This window comes from Rhinatrema bivittatum, chromosome 2 (assembly GCF_901001135.1).
Source record: "Rhinatrema bivittatum chromosome 2, aRhiBiv1.1, whole genome shotgun sequence".
In the NCBI taxonomy this organism is placed as follows: Eukaryota; Metazoa; Chordata; class Amphibia; order Gymnophiona; family Rhinatrematidae; genus Rhinatrema; species Rhinatrema bivittatum.
The window spans coordinates 405,546,049-405,565,776 of NC_042616.1; the positions used below are offsets into that span (position 1 = coordinate 405,546,049).

The 19,728-nt window shown below is 45.5% G+C and overlaps 1 protein-coding gene across 1 annotated transcript in view; it reads right to left on the bottom strand.

Moving 5' to 3' along the window:
• Positions 1-19,728, bottom strand: part of CYTH4 (cytohesin 4) — a 146,845-nt gene that overhangs the window by 65,296 nt on the left and 61,821 nt on the right. Inside the window, 3 exon segments of the mRNA XM_029590057.1 lie at positions 1,132-1,198; positions 1,322-1,386; positions 3,244-3,326. Of these exon segments, the coding sequence (XP_029445917.1) occupies positions 1,132-1,198; positions 1,322-1,386; positions 3,244-3,326 (215 nt within the window).

The window sequence follows — 19,728 nt, forward strand, 5'->3', positions numbered from 1 at the left end:
ATCTTATTTCTTTGTTTCTTTTTTAAATTATTATTGATTTTTTTTTTTTGTTATTCTCATTTGTTAAAAGCTTATATTTCATATATCAAGGTTTTGTTTTGATGAAAATATTGGATAATGTTATAAAAATAAAATTTAAAAATTAAAAAATTAAATGGGAAGATTATTGAGCAATTAGGAAAAGCATGTATGGATGATAATTTGAGGAACTAAACATACCTGGGCAATGTTTGTTGACCCCTTGTACGGATGTGTGGGTTCCTAGCCTCCGTGGTGAGACCAGCAGCTTGGTTTGCTATTGGACTGATATTAGGGGTGGTGCCCGGGTTGTCTAACAAAACAATTATAGCTGTATGCATCTGGTTTTGTATCTTGGGTACAGGAAGTTGCTGTTGTGTTTTGTTTACCTTGCATAAAGGAAAAAACAGGGGAGACAACTGAGAAAACAGCATGGCTGCTCATGATGGCTCCCCTGATGAGTGCCGGATGAAAAAAAAAAAAAAAGAGAGAGAGAGTTTCCATGGGAGGACGAAGAGCAAATCTTGCAGCCCCATTTTCAGTCATTTGCTAGTACAGAAGAACATATCTTTCCTTTCACATCGGTTGACTTTGTCTCTTTAATTCAGCTTGATGAGCATTGTCTGGTCTTTCTGACAAGAGGAGGAAACACATCCTGTGGGTTTGGGTCTGAATGTTTTGCAGCAGCAGCAGCAGTAGTCTCATCTATCAGAGGGTGTGTGGTTACAGCGAGGGGCACTAATGCTACATGTGTTTAGTATTTGTGGTTTTGTTTTCTTGATTTCGCAGATAAGGGTTTGCCGGAAGCAAGAGAAACAAATTAGGCACTGTCGGACACTGCATATGATTCTTTTTAGACTTTTGTGTCTTTGTCACTAGATGTGGTTCCGAGAACTAGAAGCATGGAAAATCTGATCACTTGTCAACCCAGACAACACTTCCCTATAGACACTGAGGCACCCTCTCTTCTTCTCTTTTCTCTGTTTTTTAAGTTTTCCAATGCGCATTTCTCTCTGTTTGCTCTGCACCTTTCTCTCTCTTTTCTTTCTCTGTTTTTTCCCCTCTTCTTCCCCTCCAGCCTCTTTTCCAACCCCATTGTGTATCTTGCTGTACCTTTCTGGGATCCATATTGAATTTCTTCCTCCCGGCGCATAGCTGTTTACTTCGTTGGGTTTTTTTGCTGTGGATGAAACAGAGAGCAAAAAGTCTGAAAATATTCAAAGCTCAGATGGAGGAGCTTTAAACAGAAAATAAAACTGGTGGAGGGAGCACCTACGAGGAGAGGGGTTCCAAGCTTTCTCACCTCTCTTCCAAGTATTCAAACTCTTCAATTTCGGCAATTACTTCAGCAATCTCGTTTTTCAACCTCTGTTGGAGAGAAGAAAATGTGAAGTGAAGGTGTGTGAAAGCTAGAGTGACTAGAGAGAAGGAAAGTAACTATGAGCTGGGCTGATGGAGCATAATCTCAAAGCCTGGGTCCATCCGTTGCTGAGAGAGGCTGGCCAAGTCCTGCATGAATTCATGAGCATTAAGGCCCGGATTTTAAAAGCCCTACGCCCGCAGGTGGGCTTACGCATGCCAGGCCTATTTTATAAAGGCCCGGCCACGCGCGTAAAGCCCTGGGATGCGAGTAAGTCCCGGGGCTTCGGAAAAGGGGCAGGGTGGGGTGGTCTGGGGCCGGAGCGGGGTCAGAGGCTCCTGGCACAACGGCATGCGCAGAAGGTAAGATAAAGGTCGAGGGGGGGGGGGGGTTAGCATAGGGCTGGGGGGGGTAGGTTAGGGAAAGGGGAAGGGAGGTTAGTTTAGGGGGTTGGGAACAGGGAAGGCCGCGGGCGTCGGCACACGCAAGTTGCACTAATGTGCACCCCCTTGCGTGCACTGACCCCCAATTTTATAACATGCACGCACACGTTATAAAAATCGAGCATAGGTCTGAAAATCTACCCCTGAATGGATTTCTGTAGTGTGAGCGATGGCCTGCTTCAAAGCAGGTGTGGCTAGAGCTGCTTGTTAGGATATGAACTGGGCCACTGAAACAATGCAGAATATTTCCCTTGCAAGAAAATTGTACATCTTTATTTAGGTGCCTTCTGAGAACCTCGGGGCTTATTCCGCCTATGTGGCAATTCAGCCTAAGGACAGACTGATGGCCTGAAGCCCAATCTAATACAGGTTAGCATGAAGTTTGCAGAAAGAAAAATAATGCAGTAAAATGTTAAACAAGCGAGCACATAAGCTGCAAAATGTGCAATGGTATGGCACTTCTGCTTTCCCACTGACTCTGGATATGAGGAAAGCAGAGGATTATGGCATGATGCTCTTGAACTCTTTCTAACCCAGGCAGATTGCATACATAGTCACCATGCTAGTGAATGAGGTGGGTGCAAGGGATTGAGATTAAGGGGGCAACTTTCAGACTACGCTTAGAAGGATAAAGTCTGAGGGTAGTTTTTATGTTTGAAAATAAAATTGGAAAAAGTACCTGCACAGAGTTGCACCAGGGGAATTTATGCATACACTTTATTAAAGTAAAAAGTACACGTCCGAATCTCGACTCTGTCCCTGGAATGCCTCACTCAATGTACACGGAAATCTAGATGCACAACTGATGTACAAAACAGTGCTTTATCTGCATATATGATGTTGAAGATTGCCCTCTAAGACTTAACAGAAGGAGGAAAAAAATCCATAAACAATTATTAGCCAAATGGACTCAGGGAAAGCCATTGCTTATTCGTAGGAGTGAGCAACAGGGAATTGGATCCTACTCTTTGGGATCTGCTGGGTACTTCTTAATGGCCTGGATTGGTCACTATTGGAGACAGGATGCTGTTCTCCGTAGATCAATGGTCTGACCTAGCATGGAACATTTTATGTTCTTATCTTCTTAAAGGAGGCAGAACTGCAGGAAGGGCATTGGCTGATAACAGAAAGGAATCTGATTGTAGAGAGATCGGATAATATAAATGTTGGCATTGGATAGGAAGGTGTGAGAGGAAGGTATATATAGCTCTGATGTCAGGAAACAAAAACTCCAGGCAAGAAAGTGAGTTAGTGTTTAAAGGCTTACCAACTGGCTCCAGGTCATCTGGAAAGACAAAGACTGCCCTGGTTTTCTCTTATAACATCAATGTACCTGACATTCCAGTTTTCATGATAAACCAGGGTTAGTTTTCATAAAAAAACAAATGACCTCGTCATTTGGTAAGCCTAGTTCTTTAGTACCTGAATGTCATCAAGCAGTTCCTGCTTATGTTTTTGGATCTGCCCTAGTTCCACCTTCTCCGTTCCACTCAGATCGGGAGAACCTGAAAGCAGAAGAGAGAAGAAAATGGCATGAAAGCAGTTAATATAAAATGGTGCAAAGTGTGACTGACCACATAACCCTGCACACACTGAAGGCATGAACCACCTGATTCCTGACCTAGGCAATGCCAAATAAAGCAGGTTTTTGCATTCAGTAATGTAGATAAAAGAGAGCACAGGGCCAGAGGCCAAGGGAGTGCCTTCTATACCTGGGAAATGTTCAGTCCCTCTTAACGCATGCTGGGGTAGATTTTCAAACCGCGCGATTTGGCGTACTTTCGCTGGCGCATCAGGCGCCAGCAAAAGTACGCGGGATTTTAGTAGATACACGCGTAGCCGCGCGTAGCCGCTAAAATCCTGGATCAGCGCGCGCAAGGCTATCGATTCCGTATAGCCGGCACGCGCCGAGCCGCGCAGCCTACCCCCGTTCCCTCCGAGGCCGCTCCAAAATCAGAGGGAACGGGGGTAGGCTCACCTTCCCCTCCCTTCCCCTACCTAACCCACCCGCCCGGCCCTGTCTAAACCCCCCCCCCTTAACTTTGTCGGGGGATTTACGCCTCCCGGTGGGAGATGTAAATCCCCGCGCGCCAGCGGGCCGCTAGCGCGCCGGGACACGACCTGGGGGCGGGTCCGGAGGGCGCGGCCATGCCCCTGGACCGCCCCGGGCCGTAACCACGCCCCCGGGCTCACCCCCGAAATGCTCCCGACACGCCCCGAAAACGCCACGCGGATCGGGCCCGCCCCCGACATGCCCCCCTCAGAAAACCCCGGGACTTACGCGAGTCCCGGGGCTCTGCGCGCGCCGGTAGGCCTATGTAAAATAGGCGCACCGGCGCACAGGGCCCTGCTCGCCTAAATCCACCAGGATTTAGGCGGATTTAGGCGAGCAGGGCTCTTAAAATCCGCCCTATACCGAAGCGTGTTATGGCAATCATAAAGCGTCATGACAGTAAAATAAACCTTGCTAACGGGCTGATGCGATAAGGAGCGGGTTAGCAGTGTGCACAGTTTTACCTTCAGTTATGCGCAAATGTTAGTCCCTCTGCAGCAAGGGTTTCTGTGCACAAAAAATGTGCATGTAAAACTGTGTGTTGAGTAAAGGGCTGTTGCAAGGAAATCCCATGCATATGAAGGCATTAACTATTACTCCCCAATATAGAGAGGTGCACTGGCTTAACTCTGGTTCTCTTAGCACTGGAAATTTTACTCCTGGTCAGAGGTGGAGTAAAGTTTCCAGTGCAAGAGCAGTCTATGGGCAGAAGCTAAAATTCCAACACCGGAATCTGTAATCGGGATGTATGCGTAGTTAGCATGCTTTGTATGCATGGTTTCTGCCTATAAATATAATGAATGTGCACCAAAAATGTTTTTCACACTGAAAGCATTTTTGTGCACATAAAAGTCTTTCAAATGCACAAAACATGAATTTTGTGTGCATAAATCAATCACATCTGAGAGGCTCCCCCCAAATTAAAATGTGTGTTCCATCTGTGGTGAATGCACATTTAAACTCAGGTTAGTGCACCCATTTTCCAGTCTGCACACTTTTTAAACTCCCGGTGCATCAGCTTAGCATTAGCGCCCTGCATCGGGAGTTAAAAATGTTTTAACCTGTGCATTAAAGAAACTGCACTAAGTTGCAGCGCACACTTTAAAACCACACGTTATTGCATCGGCCCCAGGGTGCGATGTAGTTTCAAAAACATAAAGGAAAACAAATTAATTTACTGCTAGCCAAGTTGTTCACTTTTCTCACCCACTGTATTTTGAGTTTGTGTGTGTGTGTGTGTGTGTGGGGGAGGGGGGTTCAATTTATTTTTCTATTACCACTTAAATCATCTACATGAGTTAAAGCCAGGCAAAAATGAAACTACAAAGGAAAACTAAAAATATATTTTCATCTCTCAAAAGGATAATCATTAACATATTTGTAGCATATTCCTAGTTCCCATCAACAAGAAATATAATGGGGGAGGGGGGAAGAACAGGTAATGATTGTAAGCAAAATAATAAACAGGTCATTATTTTAATGACCCCCCAGCCTCTTTAGACACTTCCAGCATTTGCTACTATTTTTGACCTGTTTCAGCACCCAGGGGCTTTACATCTTTGGAGTCCTCCCTCTGCTATATCCCCTGAGCATGTGATCAGAGTCTTTCCTACTAACCAGAGGATCAATTGGGGGCGGGGGGTGTCAAGCCTAGTACATTGTACCCAAGGAGAGTGGAGATTTGGAGATTGAAGTTTTGGAAGATTTTGTTTTACGTTTTTGGCTCTGAACTAGTTACTGAGAGAAGGTTAAAATCCCCGATATTTTTGAAAGTCTGGGATCTGGATCTATTATCTTGGCAATCAGTTAACAGCAGAGATTGGAGATTGTGGAGTTTTTTGGGGACTTTGAGATTTTGTAGAGACTGTTGGAGTTATCTATTTTGGAAGATCTATTTTTGAACAAGGGGATTGTCATCTTTCCAGCCTTTGTTTCTCGCTTGAGAGAGGTTATCCTACCCTCTAGGGGGAAGGAATTCTAGAGTTGGACTCTGGTTCAGTTGGGAGAAGAACAACTAGGGGATTTACTAAGGATGGGCATTCAGAAGAAATTAAATAGGAAATGAGATGAAATTTCCTACTTTGTTTCGGATCATTTCAAAATGTAGAGTTAAATTCTGGCAAACTTTCAGCGGAATCTCTTTTTGAAAATCTATTTTAAAAAAGTCACCATTTGGGCCTAAGCCCAAAGCTGGGGCCTCATCTAGAGAGTAGGCCAAGACCCAATTCAGGGGTCCTAGCCTATGCCTGAGCATGACTCCAGCACCTCAGCCTAAGCCTAGGCCTGAAGCCTGGGCCATGCCTAGGCATAGGCCATGACCCAACAAAGGGGCCTTGGCCTAAGCCCAAGTGCGATGCTAGGGTCTCAGCCTAGACTCTGGTATGATGCCAGGGCCTAGGCTGAGACCCAAAGCAAAGGCCTAGGCCCGGGAAACTTCCCGATGACTCTCCCTCCCATACTTGCCAAATGGTCCTGACACCACGGAGGCTGGGTTCCCAACATCTGGGCCTCAACCCAGACCCAGGCCTGACACTAGGGCCTGGCAAAGATGTCAGGTCCTGATGCCTGGACCTCAGCTTAGGCCTGGCTCCACAGCTAGCCCGGAGGCCAGGTCTCAATGCCGGTGCCTTGGCCCAGACCCGGGGCCTAACCCAGGTGCCTATGCTTAAGGACAGAAATAGCAGGCCTACAGGTACTTCAGTTTTAGGTTCCTAAATTTTACAAATTTTCTACCTAAAACTAAGTACCCTAAGTACTGCTGAAATTTCGCCAAACTTTAGGTATCTCACACTGAGGCATATAGGTCGGGCATGTAGGTCAGACACTCAGTTTCACTGATTCAGCAAGCCTTCAGAAAAATTCACAGGTTCACCAAATCCATTAAATGAACTTTTCCTGCCAGTGTTCGCTGAGAATTTTGGCCTCCCATCAGATTTTCTGCAGATTTCTACGTGACATCGTGTGCGAAATTTGCCGCAGATTCGTGAAAACCCACTATGGATGGTCAAACCTACCATGTGTGCTTGTTGAACACGCAGCAAATTTTTGCCATACTGCCAAAAGAAATCAAGTGAATTTCACTGGTAAAAAAAAATGAAAACAAAAATTGAAAAACCTATTATCCAGCCAGTTTCTTTGATGGTGAAAGTTTCACAAAGCTCTGGTACTGAGCCAACCTAACACTGTTTGCAGTTCAGAAATATCCATGCCTCACTCCGTCCATAGACAGGGTAATTTTCAAAAGTGATTTCTGCAGGAAAAGTAGTTCTGTACCTGCTGACATGTTCCCTTATCAAACTTTGTGACCCGATAACACTGCATGCACATATTTTATGCTCATGGGGGAGAGGAGTTCCAGGAGGTGGGGTGTATGCAGACTTGATCGTAAAAAAGCATGCATGTACATTCTTTCTGCAAAATGACACGCACCAAATAAACAGGTGTGTGTGCAGTTTTGCGGAGCTAATACTGAAAGCAGATTTATGCGCGGAGGCCCACTTTGAAAACGGGTGTGACTTATGCGCATATTTGGTGGCTAGCTTGGGCGTGCTGTTACAAAATTATTTCTCCACTGACTCAAGACACGAATCACTTTTATGAAATGTGGAGAGAGATGTTTGGTTAACGTGCATCCTACAAGACAAAGATGGAATTAGGGGTAAAGCCACCTGCAGGCAGAGTCATTACTAGACACTTCTGCACCCTTTGCAAAGGGAAAATTCTGCACCACTTCTCCTCTCCTTTTTGAACAACATAGGACAAGTAACTGAAGTACTCAACAAATCTAACAAATCCATGCTCCCCCAGATGACTAAGTCTAGTGCAGGGGTGCTGCTCGCACCAAACTAGTTATGGCATTCCCTGCTAGCAAACCTTAACTTTATTTAAAATAACTCTACGGGAGCTTTTGGAGTGAGAAGGAAAAGCATATTACAATCTCCTTTGCTGATATTCTAATGTATTCTGACAGTTCATAGAGTCAAGATCTTCGTTGAGATTATCAGGACCACAACTGCTAACTGAGAGATGGATTCTCAATACTCAGTTACTGGCTGAGAAATAACTGTGACAATGGACTTTTCATCTTACTTTCATTTCCTTGTAAATCTTCCATAATTTTTCTTGAATGATTTAAATAATTTAACTTGCTACATACCTGACCCTCAAATGATATACTTCATTCAAACTGATAGCGGTTGTAAATTAAAGTACAATTCTAACTTACTGACACTTTTGACAAGAAAATTCAGTTCTTCCTGATACTTGGCACACAAAATTCCACTTCTCATTCCCAGTCCCTGCCAGTGTGCCAAGGTTAAGGAAAAAGAACAAACTAGTTGAATGATTTTGAGATAGAGGAGAACAGAAAAAAAGACTTTCCAACATTCAACCTGAAGAAAAATAAATGTCACACTTGTTTTGTGATTGCCCAACTCAGAAGCAGTTTGGAGTGTTATAACTAAATCTTACCATATTAGAATACAATCCATTAATTTTTTTTTAACTTTGAAGCTATAGGGGATTATAGGAAATTCAGATAAATAAATCTAGTTCCAAATGCAAGAATATTGTCTAAAAACTACAGCCTTCTGGATTGTTGGCACAATATTGCCATAATGGATAGCAAGTTAACATGCTCAAGCATGGTATCACCATAAATATCAACAAATATAGCAATCACTATACATTGATGTTACCAGTCATAATGTATCATGATAAACCATAATAATGATATTAATCCATGCAATAAGGAAGGCTTGGGCCTTAGCTCTTACTGACCTGACCTGGATGTGTTGAAGAGCCCAGGTAAACCTCAGGTCTTTCAACTCCTTCTTCTACAACAGCAAATGCTACTCACTATCATGGTCTACTCTAGGGATGTGAATCGTTTTTCAACGATTAAAATTATCGTCCGATAATGTTTATATCGTCTTAAATCGTTATAGAACACGATACAATAGAAATTCTAACGATTTATCGTTAAAAATCGTTTAAATCGTGTTAGTGCGCACTAACTCGAGTTAGTGCGCACTAACTCCCCGTTAGTGCGCACTAACTCGATTTAGTGCGCACTAACTGAAAATGATACAAATAAACACTTTCCAGGTCACTGAAGGTCAGTTAGGAATGAATATGTGTTCCTATTGGCTGGCTGCCCTCTTATCTATTGATATTACCAAGGTTACCACTGAGGTGATGGTTGGGGGGATGGGAAATGGAACTGGAAACTAACGAACACCAACAGAAAATGAAACAAAGTGTTCACACTTCCCAGGTCAGTAAAGGTCACTTAGGAATGAATATGTATGTATGTATTCCTATTGGCTGGCTGTGCTCTTATCTATTGATGTTACCAATATGGTTGGGGGGATGTGAAATGGAAACAGTTGGAAGCTTGACAAAAAAAGTAATGTAATGATCAGCACTCACGTGACTAGAACTTGTTTGTTTATTATTTTTGTTAGCAGGCACCTGAAATGCTAGTGCATGTTGAATTTGCCAATCACTGTGCATTTTAGAAAGGTGGTCCTGGCTGGAACTGTACACAGTTCAAATATATGTAATTGATTGTTGGTAAGTGTATTTTTTAAGTAGCCACACTGGCACCAGTATGTTTACTTTTCCTCCTACTTAACTCACTAGCTCAGCTTTGTAAGAAGGGCTTCTCTGCTTGTGTGTTGTTTTTGTTTGGTGTGAGGAGAGCAGAAACATCAGATCTTTATTCAATCTACTACAGTCATCTCTTACAGTGCCCTATCCCTATTAATACCAGGAGTGTTGTGATCTTCCTGCACACACTGCCCTAACCCTGATACCAGTCTGAGACAGCTCCCTCCCTGCATTACTGGTGAGAGGCTGGCTTCACAGACAGGGGGGAGCTGCCTGACCCTCACTCCTGACTTCCCCCATGTCCCAGCTAGTGAATGGTGTGTGGGTGAGGGGGGGGGGGGAGGATGGTGAAGTCTGAGACAGCTCCCTCCCTGCATTACTAGTGAGAGGCTGGCTTCACAGACAGGGGGGAGCTGCCTGACCCTCACTCCTGACTTCCCCCATGTCCCAGCTAGTGAATGGTGTGTGGGTGAGGGGGGGGGGGGGGAGGATGGTGAAGTCTGAGACAGCTCCCTCCCTGCATTACTAGTGAGAGGCTGGCTTCACAGACAGGGGGAGCTGCCTGACCCTCACTCCTGACTTCCCCCATGTCCCAGCTAGTGAATGGTGTGTGTGGGTGAGGGGGGGGGGGAGGATGGTGAAGTCTGAGACAGCTCCCACCCTGCATTACTAGTGAGAGGCTGGCTTCACAGACAGGGGGGAGCTGCCTGACCCTCACTCCTGACTTCCCCCATGTCCCAGCTAGTGAATGGTGTGTGGGTGAGGGGGGGGGGGGGGAGGATGGTGAAGTCTGAGACAGCTCCCTCCCTGCATTACTAGTGAGAGGCTGGCTTCACAGACAGGGGGGAGCTGCCTGACCCTCACTCCTGACTTCCCCCATGTCCCAGCTAGTGAATGGTGTGTGGGTGAGGGGGGGGGGGGGGAGGATGGTGAAGTCTGAGACAGCTCCCTCCCTGCATTACTAGTGAGAGGCTGGCTTCACAGACAGGGGGGAGCTGCCTGACCCTCACTCTTGACTTCCCCCCATGTCCCAGCTAGTGAATGGTGTGTGGGTGAGGGGGGGGGGGAGGATGGTGAAGTCTGAGACAGCTCCCTCCCTGCATTACTAGTGAGAGGCTGGCTTCACAGACAGGGGGGAGCTGCCTGACCCTCACTCCTGACTTCCCCCATGTCCCAGCTAGTGAATGGTGTGTGGGTGAGGGGGGGGGGAGGATGGTGAAGTCTGAGACAGCTCCCTCCCTGCATTACTAGTGAGAGGCTGGCTTCGCAGACAGGGGGGAGCTGCCTGACCCTCACTCCTGACTTCCCCCATGTCCCAGCTAGTGAATGGTGTGTGGGTGAGGGGGGGGGGGGAGGATGGTGAAGTCTGAGACAGCTCCCTCCCTGCATTACTAGTGAGAGGCTGGCTTCACAGACAGGGGGGAGCTGCCTGACCCTCACTCCTGACTTCCCCCATGTCCCAGCTAGTGAATGGTGTGTGGGTGAGGGGGGGGGGGGGAGGATGGTGAAGTCTGAGACAGCTCCCTCCCTGCATTACTAGTGAGAGGCTGGCTTCACAGACAGGGGGGAGCTGCCTGTCCCTCACTCCTGACTTCCCCCATGTCCCAGCTAGTGAATGGTGTGTGGGTGAGGGGGGGGGGGTGGATGGTGAAGTCTGAGACAGCTCCCTCCCTGCATTACTAGTGAGAGGCTGGCTTCACAGACAGGGGGGAGCTGCCTGACCCTCACTCCTGACTTCCCCCATGTCCCAGCTAGTGAATGGTGTGTGGGTGGGGGGGGGGGGGAGGATGGTGAAGTCTGAGACAGCTCCCTCCCTGCATTACTAGTGAGAGGCTGGCTTCGCAGACAGGGGGGAGCTGCCTGACCCTCACTCCTGACTTCCCCCATGTCCCAGCTAGTGAATGGTGTGTGGGTGAGGGGGGGGGGGGGAGGATGGTGAAGTCTGAGACAGCTCCCTCCCTGCATTACTAGTGAGAGGCTGGCTTCACAGACAGGGGGGAGCTGCCTGACCCTCACTCCTGACTTCCCCCATGTCCCAGCTAGTGAATGGTGTGTGGGTGAGGGGGGGGGGGGGTGGTTGGTGAAGTCTGAGACAGCTCCCTCCCTGCATTACTAGTGAGAGGCTGGCTTCACAGACAGGGGGGAGCTGCCTGACCCTCACTCCTGACTTCCCCCATGTCCCAGCTAGTGAATGGTGTGTGGGTAAGGGGGGGGGGGGGAGGATGGTGAAGTCTGAGACAGCTCCCTCCCTGCATTACTAGTGAGAGGCTGGCTTCACAGACAGGGGGGAGCTGCCTGACCCTCACTCCTCCGGGGTGTTGTGATCTTCCTGCATGCAGTGCCCTATCCCTATTAATACCAGGAGTGTTGTGATCTTCCTGCATGCAGTCCCCTATCCCTATTAATACCAGGAGTGTTGTGATCTTCCTGCATGCAGTGCCCTATCCCTGATATCGGGATGTGTGCAAGAAGATCACAACACCCCCGGTATCAGGAATAGGGCACTGTGTGCAGGAAGATCACAACACCCCCAGTATCAGGAATAGGGCACTGTGTGCAGGAAGATCACAACACCCCTGGTATTAGGGATAGGGCACTGTGTGCAGGAAGATCACAACACTCCTGGTATTAATAGGGATAGGGCACTGTGTGCAGGAAGATCACAATACCCCTGGTATCAGGGTTAGGGCACAAGTTCTAGTCACATTGACTGATCACATTACTTGTTTTGTCAAGCTACCAACTGTTTCCATTTCCCATCCCCCATATACTGTCAGTAGGAAACTTGGTAACATGAATAAATAAGAGGGCAGCCAATAGGAATACATATTCATTCCTAAACTGACCTTAACTGACCTGAAAAGTGTCAAATTGTATCATTTTCAGTTAGTGCGCACTAACTCCCAGTTAGTGCGCACTAATCGGAAAAAACGATTTTTAACGATTTTTTAACTAAAAAATCGTGCCTAAGACGATTTTCTTGCCCTGCCACATGATTTCTATCGTTAAGACGATATGGAAAACGATTCACATCCCTAGTCTACTCTAGTTACAACGATGGCTCCACTGACAAAGATTTAGGCATGCTATTGCAAAGGATTGTAACAGGATGTATAATTCTGCTCTCTGTGGGTGGTTTGCCCATTAGTGGAATGACAGTTTTGGTCTCAAAAGTTCATCCTGACTGCAGTGAGAGTCAGAGGTATCCATCCAGACCCTTTCACTATGTGTGAGGTCAGTGTATTGTAGGTGTGTTCATGTAGCGTACCATTACCCACTGTGAGGTGTTTGAGATCTAACCGAACTCTTGTGTCCATGTGACATAGGGAGAGTTATGAATTAACCTTAGCTCAAGGCTGAAGAAACTGGTGCCTTTCCTTGCAGAGGGCATCGGAAGGGCCTTATCCCTCCACAGGGAAGGGCTGGAGGCAGTAAGGAGAGGATTCTAAGCACTGGAGCCCTATGGGAGAGGAGGAGGAGGAAGATATGAGGGAAGAAGTTCTTGGAAGTCCTGAAGTTGATGAAGTGGATTCTGGAAATCGGGGACAAATGTAGTAGGAGATATCGGAGGAAGCACAGCCTATCTGGGAAAATCTACCAGAATGACAGAATTTGGGAGTCCTGAGAAGAGGATTTCCCTGGAGAGTTAGTGGACTGGTGTACTGGGAGGTGCCAGGTTCACTGGAGTCAAAGACTGATTTTGCTATAATCAGCCTGAGACTCAAAGGAGAGTGAGAGAGAGAGAGAGAGAAAAAAAGAGAGAGAGTCAGACAGGACTTTAGAGAAAAGATTACAGCTACCAGCCCAGGTGGTAAGCATACCCGTCATAAAGAGCTTATCTGTTTTGGGGGAAAGGTATAAAGAAAAGAGAGAGTATTTATTTCTAGTAACATTTTTTCTGGTTTGATTTGCTGTTGTGGTGCACTGCCCTAAGTGCTTTCTCTGCCATCAGTTAATAAAGATTTTTATTTTGAACAAGAGAGCTACTAGCATGGTCATGGTCTTTGTATGCAGGAAGAGCCCCCATGAGTACAAAATACTTAGGCCTTGAAAAGACTTTATTTCCCCCCCTATGAGGGAACCCCCCTGGAAGTTATGGGGCCTTGTTTGGTCCATGGTCCTCTTCCTGTTACTTGTGCCCAAGGTCAGAAAGGGACAGGAGCTACAGGATATTACAATCAAGAACCCCCCATCACAATTCCTACTGCTATAAAGGGGATCTGCACACTACTGCCATGGATATCAATACAGAACAGGAGGTCACAATCCTTGAAACCAAGTGTGGTTTCCAGGTTATTTATAATGCACAAAAATATATCTCATGCATCCCAGGCAGGGTGAGATCCACTGATCCACAGCATGGCAATTTGCCATAGATCTCAACAATGAGGGTGTCTATGTTGATGTTTAAAACCATATAGTACTGATATGGACACAAACAGTTATTACTGCTGTTGACACTTATATAGCTTTATGGTATTTGCCATGGTGGACATTGATGTAAACACAGTAATGCCATCCAGTAACCACGGAAGACCAGGATATTATCAAGCCCTTTTCATCTTGTTCTGGAGAAGTTTTACCTTATTGTAGCTCCTAGCTGAAACATTGTCCTCAAAGACAGATTTAGAGATTTGCCACTGCTAGGCACTAGTGCTACTCTTGCTGTCCCTACCCCCAACATTGCCCCTCTGTAAGGTCAGGCCACAAGGAGCAGGAGGTCTAAGGCACAGCCCCAGAGTTTGCTGTGGAAGCTCAGAGGTGGGTTTTGTGGCAAAAACTGTAAAATTCTGACACACATTGACAAAACACTCCCATCATAAAAATTAAGTCATTTTCTAACTTTGGCTGACTCTGTATTGTTTTTTTATTGGGTGAGAAAAAGGGATCTTAAGTATCAGTGCAAAGAGGAGATCTTAAGGATAAGGCAGAAGAGGAGAAGATCAGGGATGGGAAGAGGAAGGGAGGAGGGCTAGGAATGGAGTGAGGCGAAGGTGAAAGAACTGGGGATAGGAGGGGGAATTAGGAGAAGGAAAGAGGACTGGGGATGGGGATGGGGGAGGAGACATACAAAGAACTGATGATGGGGAGGAAGGGAAGTTCAGGGATTGAGGAATAGGAGGAGGGAGTTGGATATGACAGGGGGTGGGTTCCAGGATCTGGAGAAAAGGAAGAGGAAGGAGGGGAGATTCCAGGATCTGGGGGAAAGAATTGCAAAAGTTGGGAGGGGGAGAAAGGAGAGGAGGAGCCATCCCCTCTCTAACCTCTCAACCTGACACACACCCCAGCACCAGTTCCTTCTCTCTCACTAACACAAGCACTGCCCCTTTCCCCCCCGAGCCGATCCACTTTCATCCCCCAGCCTCTCTGCTCACGCTCCCGGTGATCCCCATTCAGCCCCTCCCCAAAATGATTCCCCTTTACTCTGCCTGATCCAGGCTCATCCCTTCCTTGTCTGTTCCCTGCAGGCTGCCTGGGAGTGGAGGGCTTGGATCAAAAAAGCTGAGGGCTGAGTGCGATTCAGCACAGCTGGAAGGCAGCAAATGTTCAGTCAGACTGCTGCCCCACAGAGTTTTGCCATCCTAGGCATGAGCCTAGTGTGCCTATTGACAAATCCAGGCCTGATTGTCTTTCTTCTTACATACGAATTTACCTGCATGATTTTTTTTTCAGGGAGGGGTATTTTTTCCTTTCCAAAATCTACAAGACATTTAAAGCAGGAGTGGCCACCTCCGGTCCTCGAGATCCACAAACAGTCCAGGTTTTCAAGCATATCCACAGCAAAAACAGTAGAAAAAAAATCCAGATTAAAAAGTACAGACATTCACCACTCCTTCAAGCTACATCTTCAAACTTCAGATCTCATACCCTGTAAGTCTCTTAGGGCTTTCCAGGGAGCTCAACTTGAGTTTGATTACAGCCATAGATTTAGATCTGGGAAAGGGTCAAAGTGCGTTTTTTCATTTGCTGCTTCTCAGACTTGGAATTTGCTACTGGTTGCTATTAGGAATGAAATCAACTATCTTAGTTTCAGAAAATTGGTCAAGACTCATCTTTTTCCCTATTATGAGAACCCTTGGGGTTATGCACTTGGGCAGAGGTATGGTGGTATTAATATGTTGCATTAGGGGAGGGGCAGGTGACAGAATATGGTTGTTTGTAGGTTTAGGTCGTTTGAATTTTATTATGTTTGGAGATATTGTAAACTGCTTTTATAGTATTTAATACTAATCATGCAATAGATAAACTTTTTAAATAAATAACAATAACCGGTACTCGCAAACACTTGCATGGCATACACTCTCACACTGATGCCTGCAAGGCAGGAGGCGTAAATGTGCACATATACATTTCCATGCATACTTTTGATTTTAGAAATCATGCAGAGGTGAGCCCTCTGCTCTTTCTTCCCCAGGCCCTCTGCAGTCACAGAAAAAGTTACAGAATCATGCTTGACCTTGAACACTGCATTCACATTTCAGTGGATGGACCTGTGAGAATCCCTCCACTCTTCCCAGGAACAGATTCCTAGACAATCCCGAGAAGCATTCCTTTCCCTTCCAAGGACGATCCCGAGCTGGACAGTCAGGCAAGGACAACTTTTTATGGTTGGGCCTCCCTTTCTTCCAATTCTTCACACTTCACCAATCTTTACCAGACCAAATCTTCAGACTGCCTCCAACCCCCAGTGCTCATAGGAACACCAGCTCCAAAAAGATTCCACACATTTTCTCTGCCAAAACTTCTAAAAACTCCTGCTTGTGCCTCGTAACAGGCAGGTTTATACTCCCCTATTTGCTCCAGACATGTACACCTCCTTGAACTTCCTGTGAACTTTCTTTGCCAGAAGATTCTCTCTGTTGAAAGACAGAGCACACTTCATAGAAACTCAGCCCTTACTGAACCCTGTACTACTGGAAGATGCTCCATTTAATTCATAGGCCCCACTCTAGTACATTGTTGGTTCATGTCTAGTAGCCTAGCAGGGGCCACACATGTAGATTGGCTTTTGAAAATTACCCGAGGGAGAGGTGTGTGTGTGTGTGTGTGTGTGGGGGGGGGGGGGGGGGTTTGAAGAAATATATGTGGATAACTCCGTTGCATGCATACTTTCTCCTGCAATCAAGGTAAGCATTTCAGAGTGCGGAGTTGGGGCAGGCAAAGCTATTATGCACCTCCGTTTAATTTTCGAAAGCATGTATGTAAATGTACAAGCAGAACGTTACACCTACTCCAAAGCAGGTATTACTTCATGTATCTATGTGTATGCATATACTGGAACAGCATGCAAATTTTCAATGTGGACTTATGCACTACATCCGCTTAGAAAATGTGGGCTAAAGCCTACAAGCACAGAATTATGGGTAAAGGATGCACTATTTTGAAATCCCCTCACCTTTCTCACCCCACTGTACCTGGCTTAACAATCAGACTTTAGCATATGTAATGACTGGAAGGACACTTGGGCACATCACCTCTTTTCTATTCCATCCTTTTTTACAGCTTTGAAAACTAAGGGTGCACACAGATTTTTGTTTTTGTTTTGTTTACTTAAAATGGCCTGGGAGAGGTTTTAGCAGCAGCAAATCAACACAATTTATTTGGTTTTCTTTTGTTTTGTCTCAGAAAAACAAAATGAAATGAAATGGATTATTTTGTTAAAATTTCCCATTTCATTTCAAACAAATGGACATCCCTACTGAAAATATATACTGATATAATTTAATCTAAAGTCTATATTCAGGCATCATCCTTAGCTCACTCTGTATTGCCTTAATGATGGGTGAAGGGGATAACAAAAAGCAGTTGAATAAGGCACAAAAGAAGTCCAAGAAGAGCAGGAATCTGAAGGAGAGAAGCTGGAAAGCTATGAGCACAAATGCTCGTAGTCTGGGCAATGAAATCCCAGACCTGCAGGCCTTAATGGTGGAGGTGGACTTGGATATTGTTGCTGTTACTGAGACATGGTTCACTGATTCTCATGATTGCGATACAGTCATACTGGGCTATAACTTGATAAGGAAGGACAACGAGGACAGAAAAGGGGGAGGAGTAGCTTTTTATATCAAAAACAATATCCAAGCAACTGAACTGCAAGGAATGTAGGGTAAAGAAGAAGCATTATGGGCCGTCCTAAAAAAAGGATGATGGTGCATCTATTTTTACTGGAGTGGTTTACAGGCCTCCGACTCAAACTGAAGAACTAGACAGAGATCTGGTTGAAGACACCTAAAAGGTTGGAAAGAAGGAAGGGAGAAGTGTTGATTGTTGGAGATTTTAATCTGCCGGACGTAGACGGGAGAATCCCTTCTGCAGAATCTAACAGAAGTGGAGAGATAGTGGATGCCTTGCAAGGGGCTCTGTTCAAACAAATGGTAATGGAACCCATAAGGGAGGGAATTATACTCGACTTATTACTCATTAACAGGGATAATGTCTCTAATGTCCAGGTGGGTGCCCACCTCAGCACCAGTGCTCATCAAACGCTATGATTTGATATCACAAATAGGATACGAAGAAGTCACATGAAGACTCGAATTTGAATTTCAAAAATACAGTCTTTGTTGAAATGGGGAAATACCTGGAGGTAGAAGACTGGGAAAAAATGAGAGAGGAGGAACAACAGTGGGCCAAACTAAAAGGAGCAATTACAAAGACAACAAATCTATATGTTAGAAAAGTAAACAAAAGCAAGAGAAATAAGAAATCTATCTGGTTCTCAAAGGAGGTGGCTGATAAAAGCAAAAATGACAGTTTTCAAGAAATATAAAGGATCCCTAAAAGAGGAACACAGGGAAGAATATCTGGTGAAACTGAGGAAACTAAAAAAGTAATCAAGAAAGCAAAAAGTCAGGCGGAAGAAAGGATTGCCAAAGAAGTAAAGCAAGATGACAAAACATTTTTCAGATATATCAGGAAAGGAGAAAGGTCTGAAGTGGTATAGTGAAATTGAAAGGTGAAAAGGATCAATGAGTGGAGAGAGATGAAGAAATGGTGGAAATATTAAACAAATACTTCAGTTCAATGTTCACTAAAGAAGATAGTGGATGGGGTGGAGTAGATGAAACTCCATTTATAGAAAAGAATATATGGGAAGAGCTAGGAAAATTGAAAGTGGACAAAGCCATGGGGCCTGATGAGGTTCATCTCCAGATACTGAGGGAACTCAGAGATGTGCTAGCAGGTCCGCTGCATGACCTGTTCAATAGATCCCTGGAAATTGGGGTGATGCCGAATGATTGGAGAAGAGTGGTGGTGGTCCTGCTTCACAAGAGTCGGAGCAGAGAGGAGGCTGGAAACTACAGGCCAGTTAGCCTCTTCTCAGTGGTGGAAAAGTTAGTGAAGACTCTGCTGAAGGAAAGAATAGTGAACTATCTTCAATCAGGAGGATTGCCTGACCCGAGGCAGTACTGATTTTTTTGATTGGGTGACTAAAGAATTGGATCAAGGAAGAGCACTTGATGTCATCTACTTGGATTTCAGCAAAGCTTTTGATATGGTCCCGCATAGGAGACTTGAGAATAAAATGAGAAGCTTGGGAGTGAGCGCCAAGGTAGTGGCATGGATTACAAACTGGTTGATGGATAGAAGACAGCATGTGATGGTAAATGGAACCTATTCTGAAGAGAGAACGATGTTAAGTGGAGTGCCTCAAGGATCTGTGTTGGGACTGGTCCTTTTCAATATCTTTGTGAGCGACATTGCAGAAGAGATAGAAGGTAAAGCTTGTCTTCTCGTGGATGATACTAAGATCTGCAACAGAAAGGAGTAGAAATAATAAGATGAGATTTAAGGCAGCATGAACAGTGGACAAAGATATGGCAGCTGGAATTCAATGCCAAGAAGTGCAGAGTCATGTATTTGGGGTGTGGTAATCCAAAGGAGTTGTATGTGATGGGGGGGGCGGGGGGTGAAGGGCTGTTCTGCACAAGGCAAGAGAGGGACCTTGTGGTGATAGTGTCTAGCAATCTAAAGATGGTGAAGGATTGTGACAAGGCAGTAGCTAAAGCCAGAGGAATACTGGGCTGCATAGAGACAGGAGAAACCAGTAATAAAAAGGAGGTGATAATCCCTTTGTACTGGTCCTTGGTGAGGACTCACTGGGAGTATTGTATTCAGTTCTGGAGACCATATCTCAAAAGGGACAGAGAAAATATGGAGGTGGTCCAGAGAAAGACTATAAAAATGGTGGGAGGTCTCTATCAAATGACTTATGAGGAGAGATTGAAGGACCTAAATATGTA